This window comes from Mustela putorius, unplaced genomic scaffold (assembly GCF_011764305.1).
Source record: "Mustela putorius furo isolate JIRA1106 unplaced genomic scaffold, ASM1176430v1.1 tig00003853_pilon_pilon_pilon, whole genome shotgun sequence".
Lineage (NCBI taxonomy): Eukaryota > Metazoa > Chordata > Mammalia > Carnivora > Mustelidae > Mustela > Mustela putorius.
In genome coordinates this window covers 13,013,757-13,031,153 of record NW_025422005.1, presented here as the reverse complement: position 1 = coordinate 13,031,153, position 17,397 = coordinate 13,013,757, and the positions used below count along the sequence as shown (strand labels likewise).

The window sequence follows — 17,397 nt, the reverse complement described above, 5'->3', positions numbered from 1 at the left end:
CATACGCTCTGCCCTGGACCCCGCCTCTCACATAACAAACAGTTACGGGGTGCCTCGTCTGTGCCAGGCGCTGTTCTAGATGCTGTTTCAATGACTACAGCACAGCCCCGCTGCACATGTATTTTCTCTTCCTTATGCTTTTCTTCTTATGATTTTCTTTCTTTCTTTCTCTTTTAAGATTTTATTTATGTATTTGACAGAGAGAGAGATCACAAGTAGACAGAGAGGCAGGCAGAGGGGAAGGGGGAAACAGGTTTCCTACTGAGCAGAGAGCCGGATGCCGGGCTTGATCCCAGGCGTGATCCTGAGATCATGACCTGAGCAGAAGGCACAGGCTTAACCCACTGAGCCATGCAGGTGCCCCTCTTATGGTTGTCTTATGACAACATCTCTAGCTCACTTTCTCGTAAGAATGCAGTATAAAAGAAATAGAACCTACAAAACAGGTATCCGTGCCCTATTTACCTTCTCACTAAGTCTTCAGGGCAATGACAGGCTATTAGTAAAGTTTTGGGGGAGTCAAAACTTGGACATGGATTTTCAGATCTGTGGGGGTGGGCACCTCTCATCCCCACATCGTTCAAGGGTCAACTGCTTTGGTTTTCCTTGTACATCTTCAGAAAGACCCCATGTGCAAAACTGGGGACGTCTGCGTGCTGAGCACCGAGTCCCTGATCTTCTAAAGCTGGGCTTTGGGGTGGGGTTACGAGGGAACCAAGCCTCACTGGTGTCTGAAGTTCTCAGAAAGCCTCTGCCCATGTGAGTCAACTCTGTCCCTTGGCCCCTAACCTGAGGTCCTGGCCTCAGTCTTCTCATCCAGGACATGGGTTGAATGAGGTTTCCCCTCCATCTCCACTGAGCAGAATGGGAGAGGATTTCTTCTGCCAATCTCCATAAAGGAGGGTAAGCATTTATATTTCTGAGGTCACAGGGTGGTGTCAGTTCTGGTCTCAGGCTCCAGAGAGGAGGGCAGAATCCTGGTTTTGCTACCCAAGTAGTGAGGGTAGAGGAAACACTCAGAACAGGGTGCGGGCCACAGGGGCTTGCAAGTTTAGCTGCCCTTGCCAAAGCGGTATTAGATACATTACGTGAACTTGCAGTTTTATTATGTATTGTCTGTCTGTCCTGTTAGACCGCCGGCTGCATGAGGGCGGTGAGGGGGGGGGGTCTTCATCTCTGATGTGCACTGATTTATCCCCAGGGCCTAGAAGAGTGCCCAGCACATGGCAGGCACTCCGTAACTCTTTGTTCTCTGACACCCAGGGTGCAGGGTCCAAGGCAGAGCTGAATCAGTGGTTTTTCCATGGGATTCTGCTGGGCAGGTCTCTCCTTGGAGACTCTGAGGCCTGACAGCCCCTACTTCCCAGGTTGGGTCTGAGACAAAGACCCAGTTCGGGCCCCGGGAGGGGGGGCTTCTCCAGGCAGCAGCGCACAGACCAGTGTGAGGAGCACATGCTCAGCAGAGCCCCAAGTTCATTTCCCAAAAGAATCACTTTGGGCTTTTGTAAGAACAAGGACTAAGGCTACCTGCGGTCTGAGAGGAGGAGAAGCCCCATCCCAGACGGAGCCCACCCCATCCCTCTGGCCCACATGAGCTCCGGACAACCACCCTGCTACTGGGGGGCGGAGGATGAGACCCAAGGAAGTAGATCTGTCCTGGTGGAGAGCGCCAGCCCGCACCCCTCCCGAGATGGCGCCCATGTGCCCGATCGTGCAGTTGGCCCGCTCAGAGGGAGGAGGGGCCGTCCCGGGACTCACAAATACCAGGAACTCTTGTAAAGACCCAGAAACATCCCCGGCTGCCCCCTTCCTCCGGAAGCGATCGAAGCTTAACCCCGGCCATTCACACGGGCAGAAGCACACACAGCCTGCCCTCCTGTCCCCGCTCCGTGCAGCCCCCTCTCCCTGCCGGCAGCTGTTCACCTCCTGGTCCCCTCTGCCCCCGTCAGACCCTCCATCTGTCTTCACACCTTTGGTGGGAACCTCTGGGCAAGTCTCCAGAGTTGGCCCAATCCATCATGTCCTCAGAGCCTCTCTGCCTGAAGTGGGGAAGGGGGGAGCCTCCCAAGCAAGGGTCTCTGGGAGGAGAGGTGAGGGTCCAGCTCAGGCAGGGAGAAGGTCAGGCTACTGGCTGCTTACAGTAATGGCTGTTTTTTTCCCCTCCTTTTTCTCTTTTTATCCTCCTTCCCTGAGGCTTGTTTCTGGGCTCACACAGGTCCTGGGACATCCTTACTTTTTACCGCATCCCTGAGCCAAGCTCCAGAAGCCAGAGGCCTTTTATTTGCTTGTCCCTTCTCTGCCCTGTGACAAAACTGGGCTTTGGGGAGAAACCTCAGCCCATGCCGAGACAGTGGGTTGCGAGTCGGCAAGACGGTGCCCTAGACTCTGGGCTCTGCCCGGCCAACGGGTCCCTGGTCCCCATTCATGAAGTGAGAAGGCTGGCCCATATAATCTGATCTTCGGACTTCCGAGTGATGCCCCTGTGACCTGTCTCATACCGTGAGGCCAGGCCTGGACCGCATCCTCAGGTGTGGAGACCTCGGGTCTCCATGGCCACGGTCACCAAGCCAGCTCTTGGGTCCTGTCCTGTCCGTCTCTTGACTCTCTGGAAGGTTAGTTCAGCCAGTGTGTGCTCAGTACTGAAGCCATGGCCTTGAATCTCAAAGACGCCAGCTACATTCCAGCAGGTAAACATTCTGGTTTGCAGGCTGCATCATCCCCGCCCCATAATGTGCGCTCCAACAGGACGTGGTGCACCACCGTTAGGAGCTCTGCAAGGAGCTGGTCAAGTCCCCCAGGGCTCAGCTCTGCCCTGGACCTGGGCGACGTGCTTTATGCCTGTCCGCTCACAGCTTCCTCAACAGCCCCATGAGATGGATGCTAGTGTCATCCCCATATCATGGATGGGAAAAATCAAGACAGAGAGAGGTGAAGGAATCTCACCCACAAATAAACGATGACACGAAAATGCTGTCAGCTGTCAACCACACTCGCTAACAGAGGCAAACAGGGATGAACCCAAACCAGGCAGAAAATGAACATTCTTGCAAAGGTCTTAGACCAAGGGTTGGCAATGGGTTTTCTCTAAGGGCCAGAGAGCGAACACTATTTGCTTTGTGGGCCGGGTGGTCTGTTTCGAAATTTCTCAGCTGTGGTGTTATAGCCCCAAAGCAGCCATAAATACGTAAATAAATGGACATGGCTATGTGCCAATAAAACTTTATTGACAAAAACAAGAAACTAGATGGATATGGCCAGGGGGCTGGAGCTGACCTTCCCTTTGGCCCCCTTTTTTCTTCACGTAACAGATTTCTCACGCTAATTGAATCATCTTGGCGATGGGGGGTTGGCAAGAGGACTAATGTTTTTTGGTCCCTATTTGGTGTCAGGCTGGGTGCTAAGGCTTTGGCAAGTTAGACGCTAAGTTCAGAAAACACCCTTCTTAGGAGGTCAGCAACACCTGGTTTGATCACTCTTTAGTTCTATGGGGGACCAACCGAGGCTCAGCAATGCTAACTTCCCAATGCCCTGAGCAATGGAGATAGGATTTAACCCCCTGCAAGACTCCAGCTTTCCTACCCAAAGCACAACAGTTCAGAAAAGCTCGCGCCACTTGTGTCCCCATAGACACGAGGGAGGCGACTCAGAAGGCAGGAGGAAGAGTGAAACCAACCTTGGATATAATTCTTTCCTCTGTGGGTATTTGAGAGCCTGCTGTAGCCCCAGAAAAGAACTCTCAAGGTCACATGTATCACCACATCCTGCCCCCCAGACCCACTGGTCACTGCCATCAGCCTCAGCCCTGTCTTTCTGACTTGATCTAAGGGCAGTCCCATGACTTCTGACAGCAGGAGTAGGCACAGAAGGACTTCGCCAGCAACCCATTGGACTTGAGAGAATGAGCTCCAAGACCCCATAGGGACCCCAATAACTCTAGAACCTTAGCTGTGTTTCTCACTACCGATCGGATGCTGCCTCTCACTCACAGGTCACTCCTGGGGAAAGGCAAGAGATGGAGCCCAGGACGGCATCCAGAACCTGGTTCTAGAACAAAGTGCGAAGCACGGTCAGCATCCCATAGGAAACGGTACAACCCACACAATGTGTGAAAATACCCGACTTTTATGGACCGAGCAGCCATGAGGTGGGTGGAGGACCAGTTTCAAAAGCTCTGGGGGACTGTCAAGCCAGGAGCACATCTATAATGTGGTCTCTGTGTGCTGCTGGTGGCCAGAGCCCTTTCTCCGCAGCCGCCTGCTGGGTCACCAGGACCTGCGGCTTGAAGAACATGAACCCAGGGCGAAGGATCCCAGAACACTGCCCCGTGAAGGTGGAAGGAGCATCTCCACTTCCCACTGTAGCTCTCTCCAAGGTACCCAAGAGTCTGCCATTTCCCGGGCACCAGTCTGGTGAGGCCACCTACCTGGGGAGACAGGCCGTTGCTGACGGGGTTCATGTGGTTGGAGGACGCCGCCGGGTTCATGAAGCTGTCCGAGTAGCTGGAGAAGCTGTGGCGGGCTCCGTAGGCAGAGCTGGTGTCGGCGGCTGCGGCGGCCGCGGCCAGCCCCCCCTGGTGCATGGTGGACGGAGGGAGCGGCTGCGGCCGGTGCACGGTGCTGCCCCCATCTGCGGAGAGACCCAGAAGACGGCCTGAGCGAGGGGCCCCAGCCCAGGGATGGTGGGAGTCCCAGCACAGGGAAAGAAGCACCTGCTTGGAAAACAAGCCAGAAGTCTCCTCCTCCCAGTGTCCACCCAGCAGAGGGAGGGGACCACCTACTCTCACTACTCAGGATGGGGCAAGCTGGCTTCTGGGCTGGGCACGAGGGACTAGCCGAGTCTGGACAGACAGCTAAGCAACGTTCCACGTAAACTCCAAGGCAACTGTGAGCCAGCCATGTTGCTCAGTGTTTGGCACACAGTAGGTGCTCAATAAGTGTCCTCTGGACTCAGAGTCACGCCTTGTTGGGAATTCTGTTAATCTACCCAGACCTGTCCCGATAGCATTTGTGGGGACCAACCACTTGCCTGGCGCCTTTACAAGCACTGGCTAAGGGTTTGAAGCAAGAATACTGTTCCCATTTTACAGATGAAGAAACCAAGGCTTGGGAGGGTTGGGGCACTTGTGCAAGGTGATAAGGCTAGTGAGTGGTGGGCCCAGGGTTTGAGCTGCTGTTTCCGTTCCTGGCTGTAGGGTTGCTGTTTTGCTTTGCCAGGGTTCCTCCACGCAGCCTTCCAGAGGACGGGACAATCCTCCATTTTTCATCAAGAATCATAGGGAAGGTCCCCTGCCTCCTGGGCTTCCAGAATTCCAGACTGCTAGCCCTTTAAGAGGGAGCCATAGGGACATCAAGTAGTAGGACTGCTAATGTGTGCTGGGAGGGGAAGAGAGTTGGTGGGCTGGGGCAGAATGGAAGGAAGGTCTCGGAGGGAGGGTAGCCTTGTATGTCACTTCTATGTTTTAATATGACTGCAGGAGAGGCACATGACTTTACAGTGTGAGAAGCTCGGTGCTAAAAGTGTATGGGAAGGCTATGTTGTACCCTCACCTGAATGCTCTGTGGTCTGTGGGCAGAACCAAGAAGTTTAAGGCCAAGACCTTTGTGTGTGTGTGTGTGTGTGTGTATGTGTGGTAATAGTCTATCCATATGCAAATAGACAAATGGTCATTTAAAAAAAAATAGCCCTGGGACAGCTGGGTGGCTCAGTTGGTTGAGCATCTGAGTTGGGTTCAGGTCATGATCTTAGGGTCCTCCACTCATGCTCACTTGCTCTCTCTCTCTCTCTCTCTCACGTAAATAAATAAAACCTTTAAAACTTAGCCCTTATGATTCCTTCTTGGTTAAGGAAGGGAGGAACGTGGGGGTGGGGGTGAAAAGGTGTGGTTGGGGTACCCCGACAAGCTTGCACACTCACCTTGAGAGATGGTGGTAGTGGGGTAGGTGGAGTCCGGCAGCTGGTAGGGGGGCAGCGTGGGCATGCCAGTGGGCGGGAAGCCCCCGGGCAGAAGGTGGTTGAACGCTGCCAGCTGGTTGGCTCCTGCCTGCTTACGCCAGCGGGCGCGGCGGTTACTGAACCAGACCTGGGGGGGTGGAGAGCGGAGAGTGGAGAGCCCTCAGCCCGCCTCCGAGTGGAGAGCTGAGCCACAGCTAGAACTGGTCGCCGAGCCATCACCCTCTGTCCAACCAGGATCCTCCTCTGTGGAGGATCCCCTCCTCTGTGGAGGTCCCCAGCTTCCTGCAGCTCGGGATAGCGGGCAGAGGCCTCCTGTGGGTGTGATCCCAGCCTGTCCTCACCACCAGCGAGGGGAATATCATTGTTATCCCCATTTTACAGATGAGCAAACAGTGATGCAGAGATAGCAGGGGACTTGTCCACGTGATAGGGTGAGCAGGATGCGCAGCCAGGTCCGGGAGGACTCTGGGTGCAGTGTTCCTTCCACTGTAGCGGCTCCTGTCCTAAAGGACATCCGTGGGGGACCACCCTCATTCTAACACATGCTGCCCCCCACCTGGCCAGAGCCACTGGCCAGAGACAGATGCAAGAACCAGTCCTTTGTTCAGAGCCAAGTGGCTTGGCTTTGCTAAATTCTGTTTACCCAGCACAGGCCCCCTCGATCTGGAAAACCCACCTTACACAGACACAGGCATTCATTAGGCATCCGTGGAAAAATAACCTAACACATTTGAGGCTTCCTCTGCTCCAAGCCCTGGGCTGATGCTTCACGTCTGTCCATACAGAGACCCATGAGATACATCCCTTTAGACCCATTTCATGGAAGGGGAAACTGAGGCTCACAGAGGTCAAATACTTTGCCCAAGGCCACACAGTTGGCTGTAACGAAGCTGAGGTTCAAACTTAAATCAGTCTGACTTTCTAAACTCCCCTGTCTGGATTTGCAATGAGTTCTGGGCCCAAAAAGGGGAATGAGTGTGGGACCCAAGGGCTGCTTCGGGGGGTGGGAGGTTCTTTTCCACCCATGGGCTTTTCACATGCTGTTCCCTCTAACCGAGACCCTCTTCCCGCTGGCAACTCCTCCACCAGCAGGCTCGGTGGCAACGCCTCCTCCTCTCTGATTCCCTAATCACCGCATCTGAGGCAAGTTCAGGCAGGTCCTGCCTCCTCGCCAGAGGCCCCCAGCTTCCTCGTGAGCTCCCCACCACACACGCACTTAGTCTACGTATTTGTTTCTGGGCTATGCTTCTCTTTGTCTCCCTCTCCGGTTCTAGTCCCATGGGCAGAGGCCACACCCTCCTTGCTCAAGGATTAGGGCTCCATAGGTGCTCGCGGAATACTTGTTGAATGAACGAACGAACAAAGGAATGAACAAGGCTATAGAGACATGCTCTGGTGTGTCTTTGCCAGGGCTGGTGCCGTAAGTCTCAGTTGGGAGCCAACCGCTGCACCCAATGAAGACCTTGACCTGTCCTGGCATAGGATCACTTAAGATCCCCTCCCCCAACCGGTAGACCATGTCCATGGACACGGGGGGCGGGGTGGTGAAGGCAGTCTCAGTTGGATGGTGGGGAGCAGAGTGCTTCTGTGCCCCTGGTGTCTTTCGTTTTCTGGATCCTTCTGGAGGAGAGGAGCTCTGCTTAATTTTCCGAGACAGATGAACAGAAAAGCTGCCTCTGACGCGTTGAAGACGCGCAGAGAAAGGAGAGGAGGTGGTCAGATCAGAAGTGAAAAATGGGCTTTGGGTCAAAATTAAGGTCCCGGCTTCTTCCCAATCCCCAGGGGGCTCCTGGTGGGATGGATGCCAACTGTTGGACCGAGGAGCTTCTGAACCCGTGAAAAGGGGGCAGTGTCTCCTCACTCCCTGCTTCTGGGAGAGGGGGAGGGGCTCATGTTGTTTTCATTCTGTGTTTCCCAAGGGGTGTGCCTCCTAGCACCCCATGCGGGAGGAATATCCCAGACAGCAGACCTTAAAGAGCCCTGAACCGCTCTGCTTGTCCTCTAGGCCATCTGGGTGTCGGGGAGACAAGGTTTGGGCTTGGTGCTGATGGGGCCTCAGTGCCTGGCTAACACCTGCTGAGCTTCCTTTTTAGCACACAGAGAGGAGCCCCAGCCTGTGCTGTTCTCCTGCGGGACATCCACCGTGTTTTTCGGCCTTCCCTCGTGTTTCCAGAGGCCTTCCTTATGTAACAGTGGTAGATGCTTTCACTTGAAAATATATCGATTTTATTTTAGAACTGAATTACAATCCGCGTAACCTGTATTATGTGGCAGCAGTCTCGAAGCTGGTCCGAGAATGACTTAGCTGTGGGACCTGCTGCGCCCGTGTGGCACGCTGCCGCTGTCCCTTAGCTGGGGGTCACCCCTTCCTCGAAGGAAGAATACTGAAGGAGGTTGGAAACGTCCTCCCCCCCCCATCCTTCCTGGTCTTTTCCTTCTCGCTCCTTCCTTCTCATCTCAAACCCTCGCTGGGACTCCGCTCTGTGCCAAGCCAGATGCCAAAGATGGAGAACAGAACAGGACAGTCCTAGCCTTCCTTCAAGCTGCCCTCTGCCTGGGCACGTGACAGACAAGGCAAAGAATGCCTATTTCCAGGGCAGTAAGCTCAGGGGACATACAGGTGCTGGGAGGAGGTGTGAGGATGCGCTTCCAACTTCACCTCTCAGAATCTGGGAGGACTTCCTGGAGGAGATGACACGCCCTTTGCTGTCAATTCTCTCACCTCTTCTTCCTCTATTGTTCTGTTTTCCCTGGAATGCCTCCTTCCTGGCAGGCACCTCCCTCCTCACAAAGTATAACAGGATGATTAAGAGCAGGGACTCTAGAGCCCGACAGCCTCGGCTCGATTCCTACCTCTAACTCCTAGCTAGGATGGGCAAATTCCCTTAACCCTCTGTGCCTTTGCTTCTTTGTACCTAACACTGGCAATCCCCTCCGGTGCTTCTGGACCTCCAATGAGTTCACACTGGCCAAGTGCTTAGAACAACATGTGCAACTCTCATCCTTCTAGAAAAGCCTCTGATGGCTAAGCTGGGGGAGCTCTTAGCCAGCAACCGCGGCAAGTGGCCCATTCACAGGAGGGGAGCGGAGGCTTCGGGAGGGACAGGGGTAGCCCCAGCACCCACCCAGAATCCCCGATCAGCGCTGCATTCTTTGAGAGCAGAGGCCGAGTTTTGGTAACCATTTTTGATCCTTCTATCAATACCTTGCCCTGGGAGCAGGACGCTGCGGGAAGCAGCTTTTACGGAGCTGAATATTCCATTTGGTCCTTCTCTGGATGGAGCACAGAAGAAAAGAACGGGACAGGCGGACTTGGGTTCAAGTCCCAGCACTGGTGCTTCGTAACTGTGTCTTTAGGACATTTCTGTCCTCCACTAAAGCTCAGGTTTCTCACCTGGAAAGGGAGTGACTGACCGTACCGACCTTCTAGGATTACAGGGAGGATGCTAAGGATAACATAGGTGGAACACATCGTCCCTAGCACAGAAGAAGGGCGCGATAAACACGATCTACTCTTAGGGAAAGATGCAGTCACCGTAGTTCATCAGCGAGTTCTTCTAGTGCTTCTAAAATGGGATTCCATTCAGGGTGGCTCTGTTTCTGGAGGAAATACGCAGGCTCAGAGATCCCTGCACTTGGGACAAAGTGGATTTGTTTACCTCCAAGGAAGATGCGCGGTTGGCCCCCAGCTGTTTAAAAATGAAGATTCTTCCAGAGGAAGTTACTGGTCCCCAGGCATGTGTCCTCCTGCCTGACCCCCTTCCCCACACTTCCTGGTGGCTTGCTGCCTGCCGGCGAGACAGGGGTGTCTCCCCCAGACATCACAGATGCCAAGTGACACCTGCAGGCTTCAAAAGCCTGCTGGAGCAGAGCCCAAGGGAGGGAACGTATCTGGGTTACTAGAACCCCGCCTGACATGTGTTCCTGTTTCCTTGTTTCCTGGGCTACAGCTCCGTGACAGCAGAGATTTCTGTCTGCTGGGTCCCCGGCGCCTAGACCAGCGACCTGCATGGGAAAGGTGCTCCGTTGAGTGAGCGCCAGAGGAAGGCACCGGGAGTTCCCATGGTGGCCAGGATCAGAACCATCAAGAACAGGTGCAGCTTAATGAGACTGTACCCCGCCTGCGGCGCTTCTGTGTGCCAGCCACTTCTTAACATTGAGTGTGTGTTTTTCTCATGTGGGAACACTGAACCCTCAGAGTAAGGGGGGCTATTAATGTCACCTCCACTTAACTAAGGCCAGAGGGATGTCCAGGTGGAGCTGGACCTCACACCTCGGCATCTGGCTCTGAGCCTGCTCTGACCGGCTCTACCCTCCCACCACCTCACTGGGGCCACTGAGATGACATGTCTCAGGACTGCAAAATCCCAGAACCACAGACTCTTAGAAACAGAGACCCGAGACCCCAACACCATAGGCTCGGCGCAGTGCTCAGAAGGCTTTGAGCTCCCTGCCCGACTACCCACAGCAGGAGCACTCTCACCAGCTTTTCTGATCCACTGGACATTGTACTTTGGCTTGAATGCTTCTAGTAATGGAGATCTCATCACCTCACCAGGCAGCTCTGATTGTCAGTAAATAAGGATCCTAGAACTTTAAGGAGCGTTGGTGATCATTCAGATCCTTGCCTTTATTTACAGATGGGAAATGAAGTCTCAGGAAGGGAAACTGATCGGTTGAAGGTGATTCAGCTGATTAGAGTCAGAGACCAATGCAAACCCAGGCCTGTGGCTCCCAGTCCCACCGTCAGCGGCCTCTTAGCTGCCTCTTCCAAATCTCTCCTCCAGGCCAAATGTTCTATCAATATTCCTGTCCTGGTTTTTCGGGAGTCAACCTTTGTTTGTCCTTTTAAAACCCAACATATATGGATGGACCTCTGCCCTGCTGGGATTAAGCTAAGTTCTCAGGCTAAAATTGGGAAGACTCACTGCCTTGGGGGAGCCCAAAGGATGGCAGAGGGGTCAGCATGAGCAAGAAGTCTGCCTTGGCTCCCTCGTGACGCATTTGCCTGGGCTCTGCCTGCTCCCCCTATTCCCAGCCCCCCTCCGTCCTTGGACCTTGAGTGACACCTGTTTCTGGGTCCCCTGGGCCAATAAAAGCACGGCCCTGACAGCCAGGAAATTTTACAAGGCACAGTCAGGCTTCAAGGTGGTGGGAAGCAGCCGCAGCCGCCAGACGTGGGAATGAGAAAGCACCCAGGAATGTGCCCAGGAGAACAGCTGCAGGAGGATCAGAGCCAGGGGGAGGGAGGCCCGGAGCCCAGGGCAGGCTCAGATATCAGCCTGCAGAGCAGGGGTGGGAATGAGACGAGCTGGCTGCTGCCGCCTGCTCCCTTCCCCTGGGGGTCTTCCTCAAAGGCAGCCACGGACCCCCTACTCCAGGAGTGGGGGTGGGGAGGGTGGAGAGAAGTACACTGGCTCCATACCAGCTTGCTTCTAGAACTTTCCCTACTGCTTTCAAATCCTAGGCTCTGAGTCAACCTCTTCCTTCCCCATGGAAAAAACTTGGGCTCTGGATTCCTTCGGGACTGAGTTCCGGGGGCCCAGCTCTGTGCCCCTGGGCATGCCTCTTCTCCAAGCCTCTTTCCGCCCCTGTGGCTTGCCCGGAGGTGCCAAGCCTGACAAGGTGGTCTTAGGTTCCACCAGGTCATGTGTGAGAAGGCTCAAAGTGGGTGCCCAGCAAAGGCTGCTTGCGCTCGGCTGGGAGTCCCTAGTGAACAGTTTGGGGGGCCCTCCTACAGACCCGTCTCCCTCGCTCGCTGAGAAGACGGGCCAGGAATGGGTCCCCTCAGGAGATGCTCAATGGAACCCTCTGTCTTCCTCCCTGACCTGGGGACAGGAGACTGCTCCCTCCCCCACTGCTGGCCAGGTGGCAGGTGAGGGCCAGGCTGAGCCCAGGCAGGCTCGGCTCCTTCTCCACCTCCCCCGCCCCCAGCCCCCCTGATGAGGAACCACACTCATGGGCATGGAGGGAGTGTTCAAGGTCTGCCCATCCTCCCTCTGATGCTTCTAACCCACCAGGAACGTGTCTGCTCCGTGTGCTTCCATGCTGCCTGTAACGGGAAGCTCTTCACCTGTCTTAAGAAGCTAGGCCGCTCACCAATTTCCCTTCTAGTCACTTCCTCCCCTTATCAGAGACCTGGAGCCGTTTATGCATCCTGAGCCCTCTCTTCTGGCCCTTCCCTGGAGGCCTGAACACAATCCAGCAGGCCTCGCTGCACGTCCTGGCTCCCCCAGGGCTGCCCACCCTGTGCTCAGTGAGTCAAGCAGCACTTACTGCCCGTTTACTCCGCATTACGTGCCTCGTCTACACAGTCCCTGGACCACCCGCTGGAGAGCCCTCTGGGGGTCCACTCAACCCTGGGACACCGGCCACCTCCACCTTCTCCGTTCCGCCAGCTTCAGTATGCCCGCAGGGCAAACACCCACGGCCCCGTCTCACCTGCACACGTGCCTCCGTCAGCTTGGTCCTCTGCGCCAGCTCCTCGCGGGTGTAGATGTCCGGGTAGTGGGTCCTCTCGAAGGCCTTCTCCAGCTCCTCCAGCTGCTCAGCCGTGAACGTGGTCCGACTGCGGCGCTGCTTGCGTTTCAGAGGGAGGTCGGGTTCTGACTCCACGTCCGAGCCCTCGTCCAGCCGGTTCCCTGCAGCAGAAGGAGCGGGCCGAGTGAGACGGAGGGGCGCTTTGTGCCTGCCTATCCACCCACTGCCGCGCTGACCGCCAGATCGCTCCTGAGCTCGGGAAGCGTGTTTCCCACAGCACTGCTCACCAGAGCGATGGGGGGACGCAAACTCCATGCCCAGCCTCAGGGCACTGGCTACATACTTTGTGGCATGACTGGTCTTGCTTTTAAATCCCCTATAGTTGGGTACTTGGGTTAGTTCCACTGACACGGAAGGATGGCCACGACATAGGACTCAGAGTAGTTCCATGATGAAATACATTTGCTGAAATTTCCTACAACTATATTCTTCAAGATGAGAGAATTTTGCTGTGCATGAACTGTATCTCCATATACCTAACTTGAAGAAAAAGGCAGGGTAGGGGCACCTGGGTGGCTCAACTGGTTAAGCCTCTGCTTTTGGCTCAGGTCATGATCTCAGGGTCCTGGGATGGAACCCCGTTTTGGCCTCTCTGCTCAGCGGGAAGCCTGCTTCTCCCTCTCTCTCTGCCTGCCTCTCTGACTACTTATGATTTCTCTCTGTCAAATAAATAAATAAAATCTTAAGAAACAAAACAAAACAAAACAAAAAAAACCCTAGGGCTAAGAGGAAGGCCAGAAGAAGGGGAGAGAGGGAGACAGAAAGCACATGCATGTGCTCAGGGGTGGCAGCCCAGAAGCTTAGATTCCAGACCTGATTCCACCCCTAAATCCCCAGAACCATGACCCCAAGAGGGTTACCTTCCCTCCTTGGGCCTCAGTTTCCCTGCTTATAATATGAAGGGTTTGGACTTTGAATTCTACACAAAAGCCCTTCCTGGGGTGTTTCAGGATCTGTGCTTCCAGGCTGGAAAAGGAGACCTTACCTGACAACCTTGGTTGTGGTCATGGCCCCTACCTGATAGCCCCCTGTGGGTCTGGGTGTGGGTGAAGGTCATTGCTTCCTGTGCAGAGAGAGCCCAGGAGTCTGGAGTCAGCTTACTTCTTAGTCCTAGATGGGGCTATCAGACCAGGTCCAGACCAATGAGGTTGCAGGAATGGCTTGATCAAGCTCCTTGGCATCAGAGCTGAAGACACCCTGGGGACTGAACTGGCTTCCCGACCCCTGTGCCTCTTATCCATCTCAGTCCAGCAGAGGGAATGCTAGCAAGGAATAGCCTAGCCGGGGCTCTGGAGCTGTACCCTCTGTGGCCTCCAGGTGAACGTGGGGAGCACATAGTAGGGCCAGGAGAAGACCAAGGAAGGGAGAGGGAAAGAGGAAGCAGGCTGTCAGAGATTATCTTCCTCCCATTCTTGCTTTCTCTCTCTTTCCTCTTTGCCTTCAGTGTCTCTCCCCTTCCCCTCCTATCTCCATCTCTGGAATTCCTGGAAGTACTTGTGTGTTCTGTCATTCATTTGTTCACCAGAGCATCAACAGAGCACCTGCTAGGTGGTGCCCCCCACCCCAGGCTGGGTACACTGTGCTTATAGCGCTTAGTCTGAGTCAATCATGTGATCACACTGTACAGATGGGAGAAACTGAGTCACAAAATCTCTCAGGAAGTGTCCACGCCTGTTTCCACTCCTGTTCTTGTTCAACTCCTTTAACTGTCTGTTATACAGATAGGTCTAGACCTCTCCCACAAGGGACAACCTCTTCCTCCCTCCCCTGAACACCTAATACAGCTTCTTAGATGTTAGGAGATGGGACAGGCATTCTAGGTCACGGTAAGAGTATTTGCCAAGGCCTGGCCTGGCCAATGGCACGATGGGCAACCTTGTCATAGGGCTGCATCCAGAGCTCGGATGTCATCCGGGCTTGAGTAATGCCCCTCTGCCCCATGTCTCCTTCCTTCCCTCCTCCTGTCTTGGTCATTGGACAGTCATCCCTGCTTTTTCTTGGCCACTGCCAGGCTGTCCCTGATTGTGATGCCACAGGACAAAGGAGACAAAAGCAAGGAGCTCTCCCTTCATCATTGCCTACACCGTCCCCAAAGGCAGAGACCTGGGGTCAGATCCAACCCCCTCCTCTCCCCATTCCCGGGCTCTCCAGCTTCCCATCATTGAAAGGAGGCCAAGCCGGCACAGCTGGCATCCTGGGCCACCTTCCCCAGCACATCTGGGGCTCAGAGCCAAAGACAACTTTTCCCAAGGATTCGATCCTGAAATTCACTGCATCACCCTTTAGGGGCACGGGAGGGGGTCCCGTGGGCAGTGTGGACACAAAACACATACACTGAACAGAGGATTTTGGGGTGGGCCGTGGGGGAGCAGCCTTCTGGCCGGCAGCAGTTCCTGCCCTCCGCCCCAAACAGCTGTGAGATGGAAAGCTCCCAGAGGGACAGAGCTCATGCGGGTGTGGGGAGAGCCCCCAAGACAGAGGGAGAAGGCGAGGGACCCGCTCTCTGGGTTCCTGGATCCTATCTCTGCTCAGGGATGTGGGGAGTCTAACCCAGCGCAAGGATAAAACAGCCCCACCTCCCAACCTTATGGGAGAGCCTGTGTCTTAGGAAGTTCCCAGTCCGATGGAGGAGGTATCAGCCCCCCCCCCATTTTGGGAATTTCCCTGTCTGATAGAGGAAATGTGGCTTCCATAAGAATTGGGGCCAGGACAGGCACAGAACACAAGACCGCTGCCGGACTTTGGAGAGTCTCTGAGAATGAAATGGATGAGGGACAGGAAGGGTGACGGGAGCTGTTGGGTTTGTCAAAGCTTAAAAGTGGGCAAGAATGAGGTCTGCTCAGGGCCGAGCCCAGCCCAAGGCTAGGCTGCTGGAAGTGGAGAGAAAATCACCGGGGACCATCCCTTCCAGGGTCTACCTCAGCCACTGTCCCTCCGCCCGAGCCTGCTCAAAGCCACTGATTCTAGAAGCTTCTGCGATACCAGGGAGGTCCCACCACGTGCACAGACGAGCCCATCACTCCACCCGCTTCCCTGGCCAGCTCTCGGCATCCTTAAAGGACCAAGCCAGACCTCCTGCCTTTAATCGTGAGCTCCCTCTGTTTGAAACGCCTCACCCCCTCCACGGGGCTTCCTCTGGCTCATGCAGCAGAACTCAGCTCATGGGGGGCCTCCCCCAGCAAGGCTTCCTGAGCGCATCCACGTTGGTCTCTGGGGCCCTTCATGGGCTCTCAAGGCTCATCAGGGGACCCCGAACCTGCCTGTTTCTGGGTCTCTCGGTCCCATCAGACTGGGACATCCCCAAATGGAGCAGACATTGTGCCTAGCATACAGAGGGTGCTCAGTAAAAGCCTTCTTAGATGAATAGGGCTTGGCAGAACAAATACAAAGTGCCTTCTGAACTTGGACACACGGCAACAGTCATCACCCAATATGTACACGCCGCACCCTACAGTTTACAAGGTCTGTCCCTGTTCTGCCGCAGTCTCTCCCAATAACCCTAGAGGACCGAGCAGGTACTATTAGTCCCATTTTACAGATGATCAGTGTAGTCCTGGGGTGGTGGAGCTGGGAAGAAAACCCAGGACTCAGGAGTCCCAGCCCAGTAGAAGTCCCCTTTGCCATGGAGTACTCCCAGGTGGTGGAAAGTTCCATTTCTGAGCTGGGGGGTGGGGGGTGGGGTGGGGTGGGGAGGTGGGAGGGGAACCCAGGTGGCTTATTCTCCATCCCCATGCCCAAACTTCTCCTGCTCTTTCTCTGGCTAGAGGAAGACACTTGAAAGGAGATGAAACTCTACCAGCTTCTCAGAGGGCAGGAAGCTGCGGATCCCAGTCCTCCTGGATCTGAGGGAGACAGCGGTGGCCTTGAGGTTTGGGGTCCTTCTCTGAGTGCAGCCCCCACCCCCACCCAGCGACGCCCTCCCACCTGGGCTCCTGCGCTCCCCCTCCCTGCTGCCTCCGAACCCAGTCTTTATTACAGTTTAACATAGGCCCGGCTCTAGCTGCGGCAGAGAAACGAATCACATAATAGTTGATATGCGTTTTAATCAAGTAATTCGGGCAGAGCCGAGAGCTGGCGAGTGTGGGCCCAGTGTCCCTGAATACCAAACAGGCCTGGGCGCAGGTCTCAGAAAATGGAAAAGTCATTTACAGCTCAGCTGGGGGCCCGGGGAGCTGGGGCCAGGGCGGGAGCCCCTCCCGGCCCCTCCGCAGAACCACTCAGCTGTAACCAGTGCCTGCCGGAGCCGGGCCCCACACAAGGGCTGGGAGCTGGATCCCCAGCTTGGGGGGGACAGAGAGGCCGGGCTTGGAGTCTGCATGGAAGCTCCCTGGAGGCCAGCCCTCTTGTCCACCACCTCTGCCTGCACTTCTCTTGGGTGCCCACCTCAGCACCGCCACCCTGGTGTCCAGATCGAAGACCTGGTACTCAGCCCTAGCACCCCTCTCCTTCCCACTTCGTGCCTCCCAGGCAGCCAGCCCAGCACCAAAGCAGGGGTGGGGGGTACGGGACTCAGAATTCCCGTGGGCTCCAAACCTCCCACTTATGGCCGTACCCACAGCCCTGGCTCATTATGCCCTCTCCTCTCTCCCTGGACTCCAGCAACCATCTCCTGCTCTGGCAACCATAGGCCTTTGCACAGACTGTGCCCTCTGCCTGGAGCGCCCTCCCTGTGCCCCCCTAGGCCTGCCGTTTGCCACTGTCTGGGCCAAAGTGAGTGGACATCTCAGCGCACAGGCTCCTGGAGCAGTCGGCCTGGATGTGAATCATGGATAATATTAGAGACCACCCCCCCATGCCCACCTGTTTGCTTTGTCTTTTTCCACACCACATATCCCAATCACATGGACTGACTCTTCTATTTTTTGCCCCTCCCCCCCCCCATCGTCTGGGCCATCACTAGAACTC

At 55.3% G+C, this 17,397-nt stretch overlaps 1 protein-coding gene across 1 annotated transcript in view; it reads right to left on the bottom strand.

Annotated features, from left to right (window-relative positions):
- PAX7 (paired box 7) overlaps positions 1-17,397 on the bottom strand; it is a 98,345-nt gene that overhangs the window by 35,680 nt on the left and 45,268 nt on the right. Inside the window, exons 5-7 of the mRNA XM_045064934.1 lie at positions 12,394-12,593; positions 5,914-6,079; positions 4,424-4,626 (exon numbers count right to left, since the gene is read on the bottom strand). Of these exons, the coding sequence (XP_044920869.1) occupies positions 4,424-4,626; positions 5,914-6,079; positions 12,394-12,593 (569 nt within the window). The remainder of the gene's footprint in view (positions 1-4,423; positions 4,627-5,913; positions 6,080-12,393; positions 12,594-17,397) is intronic.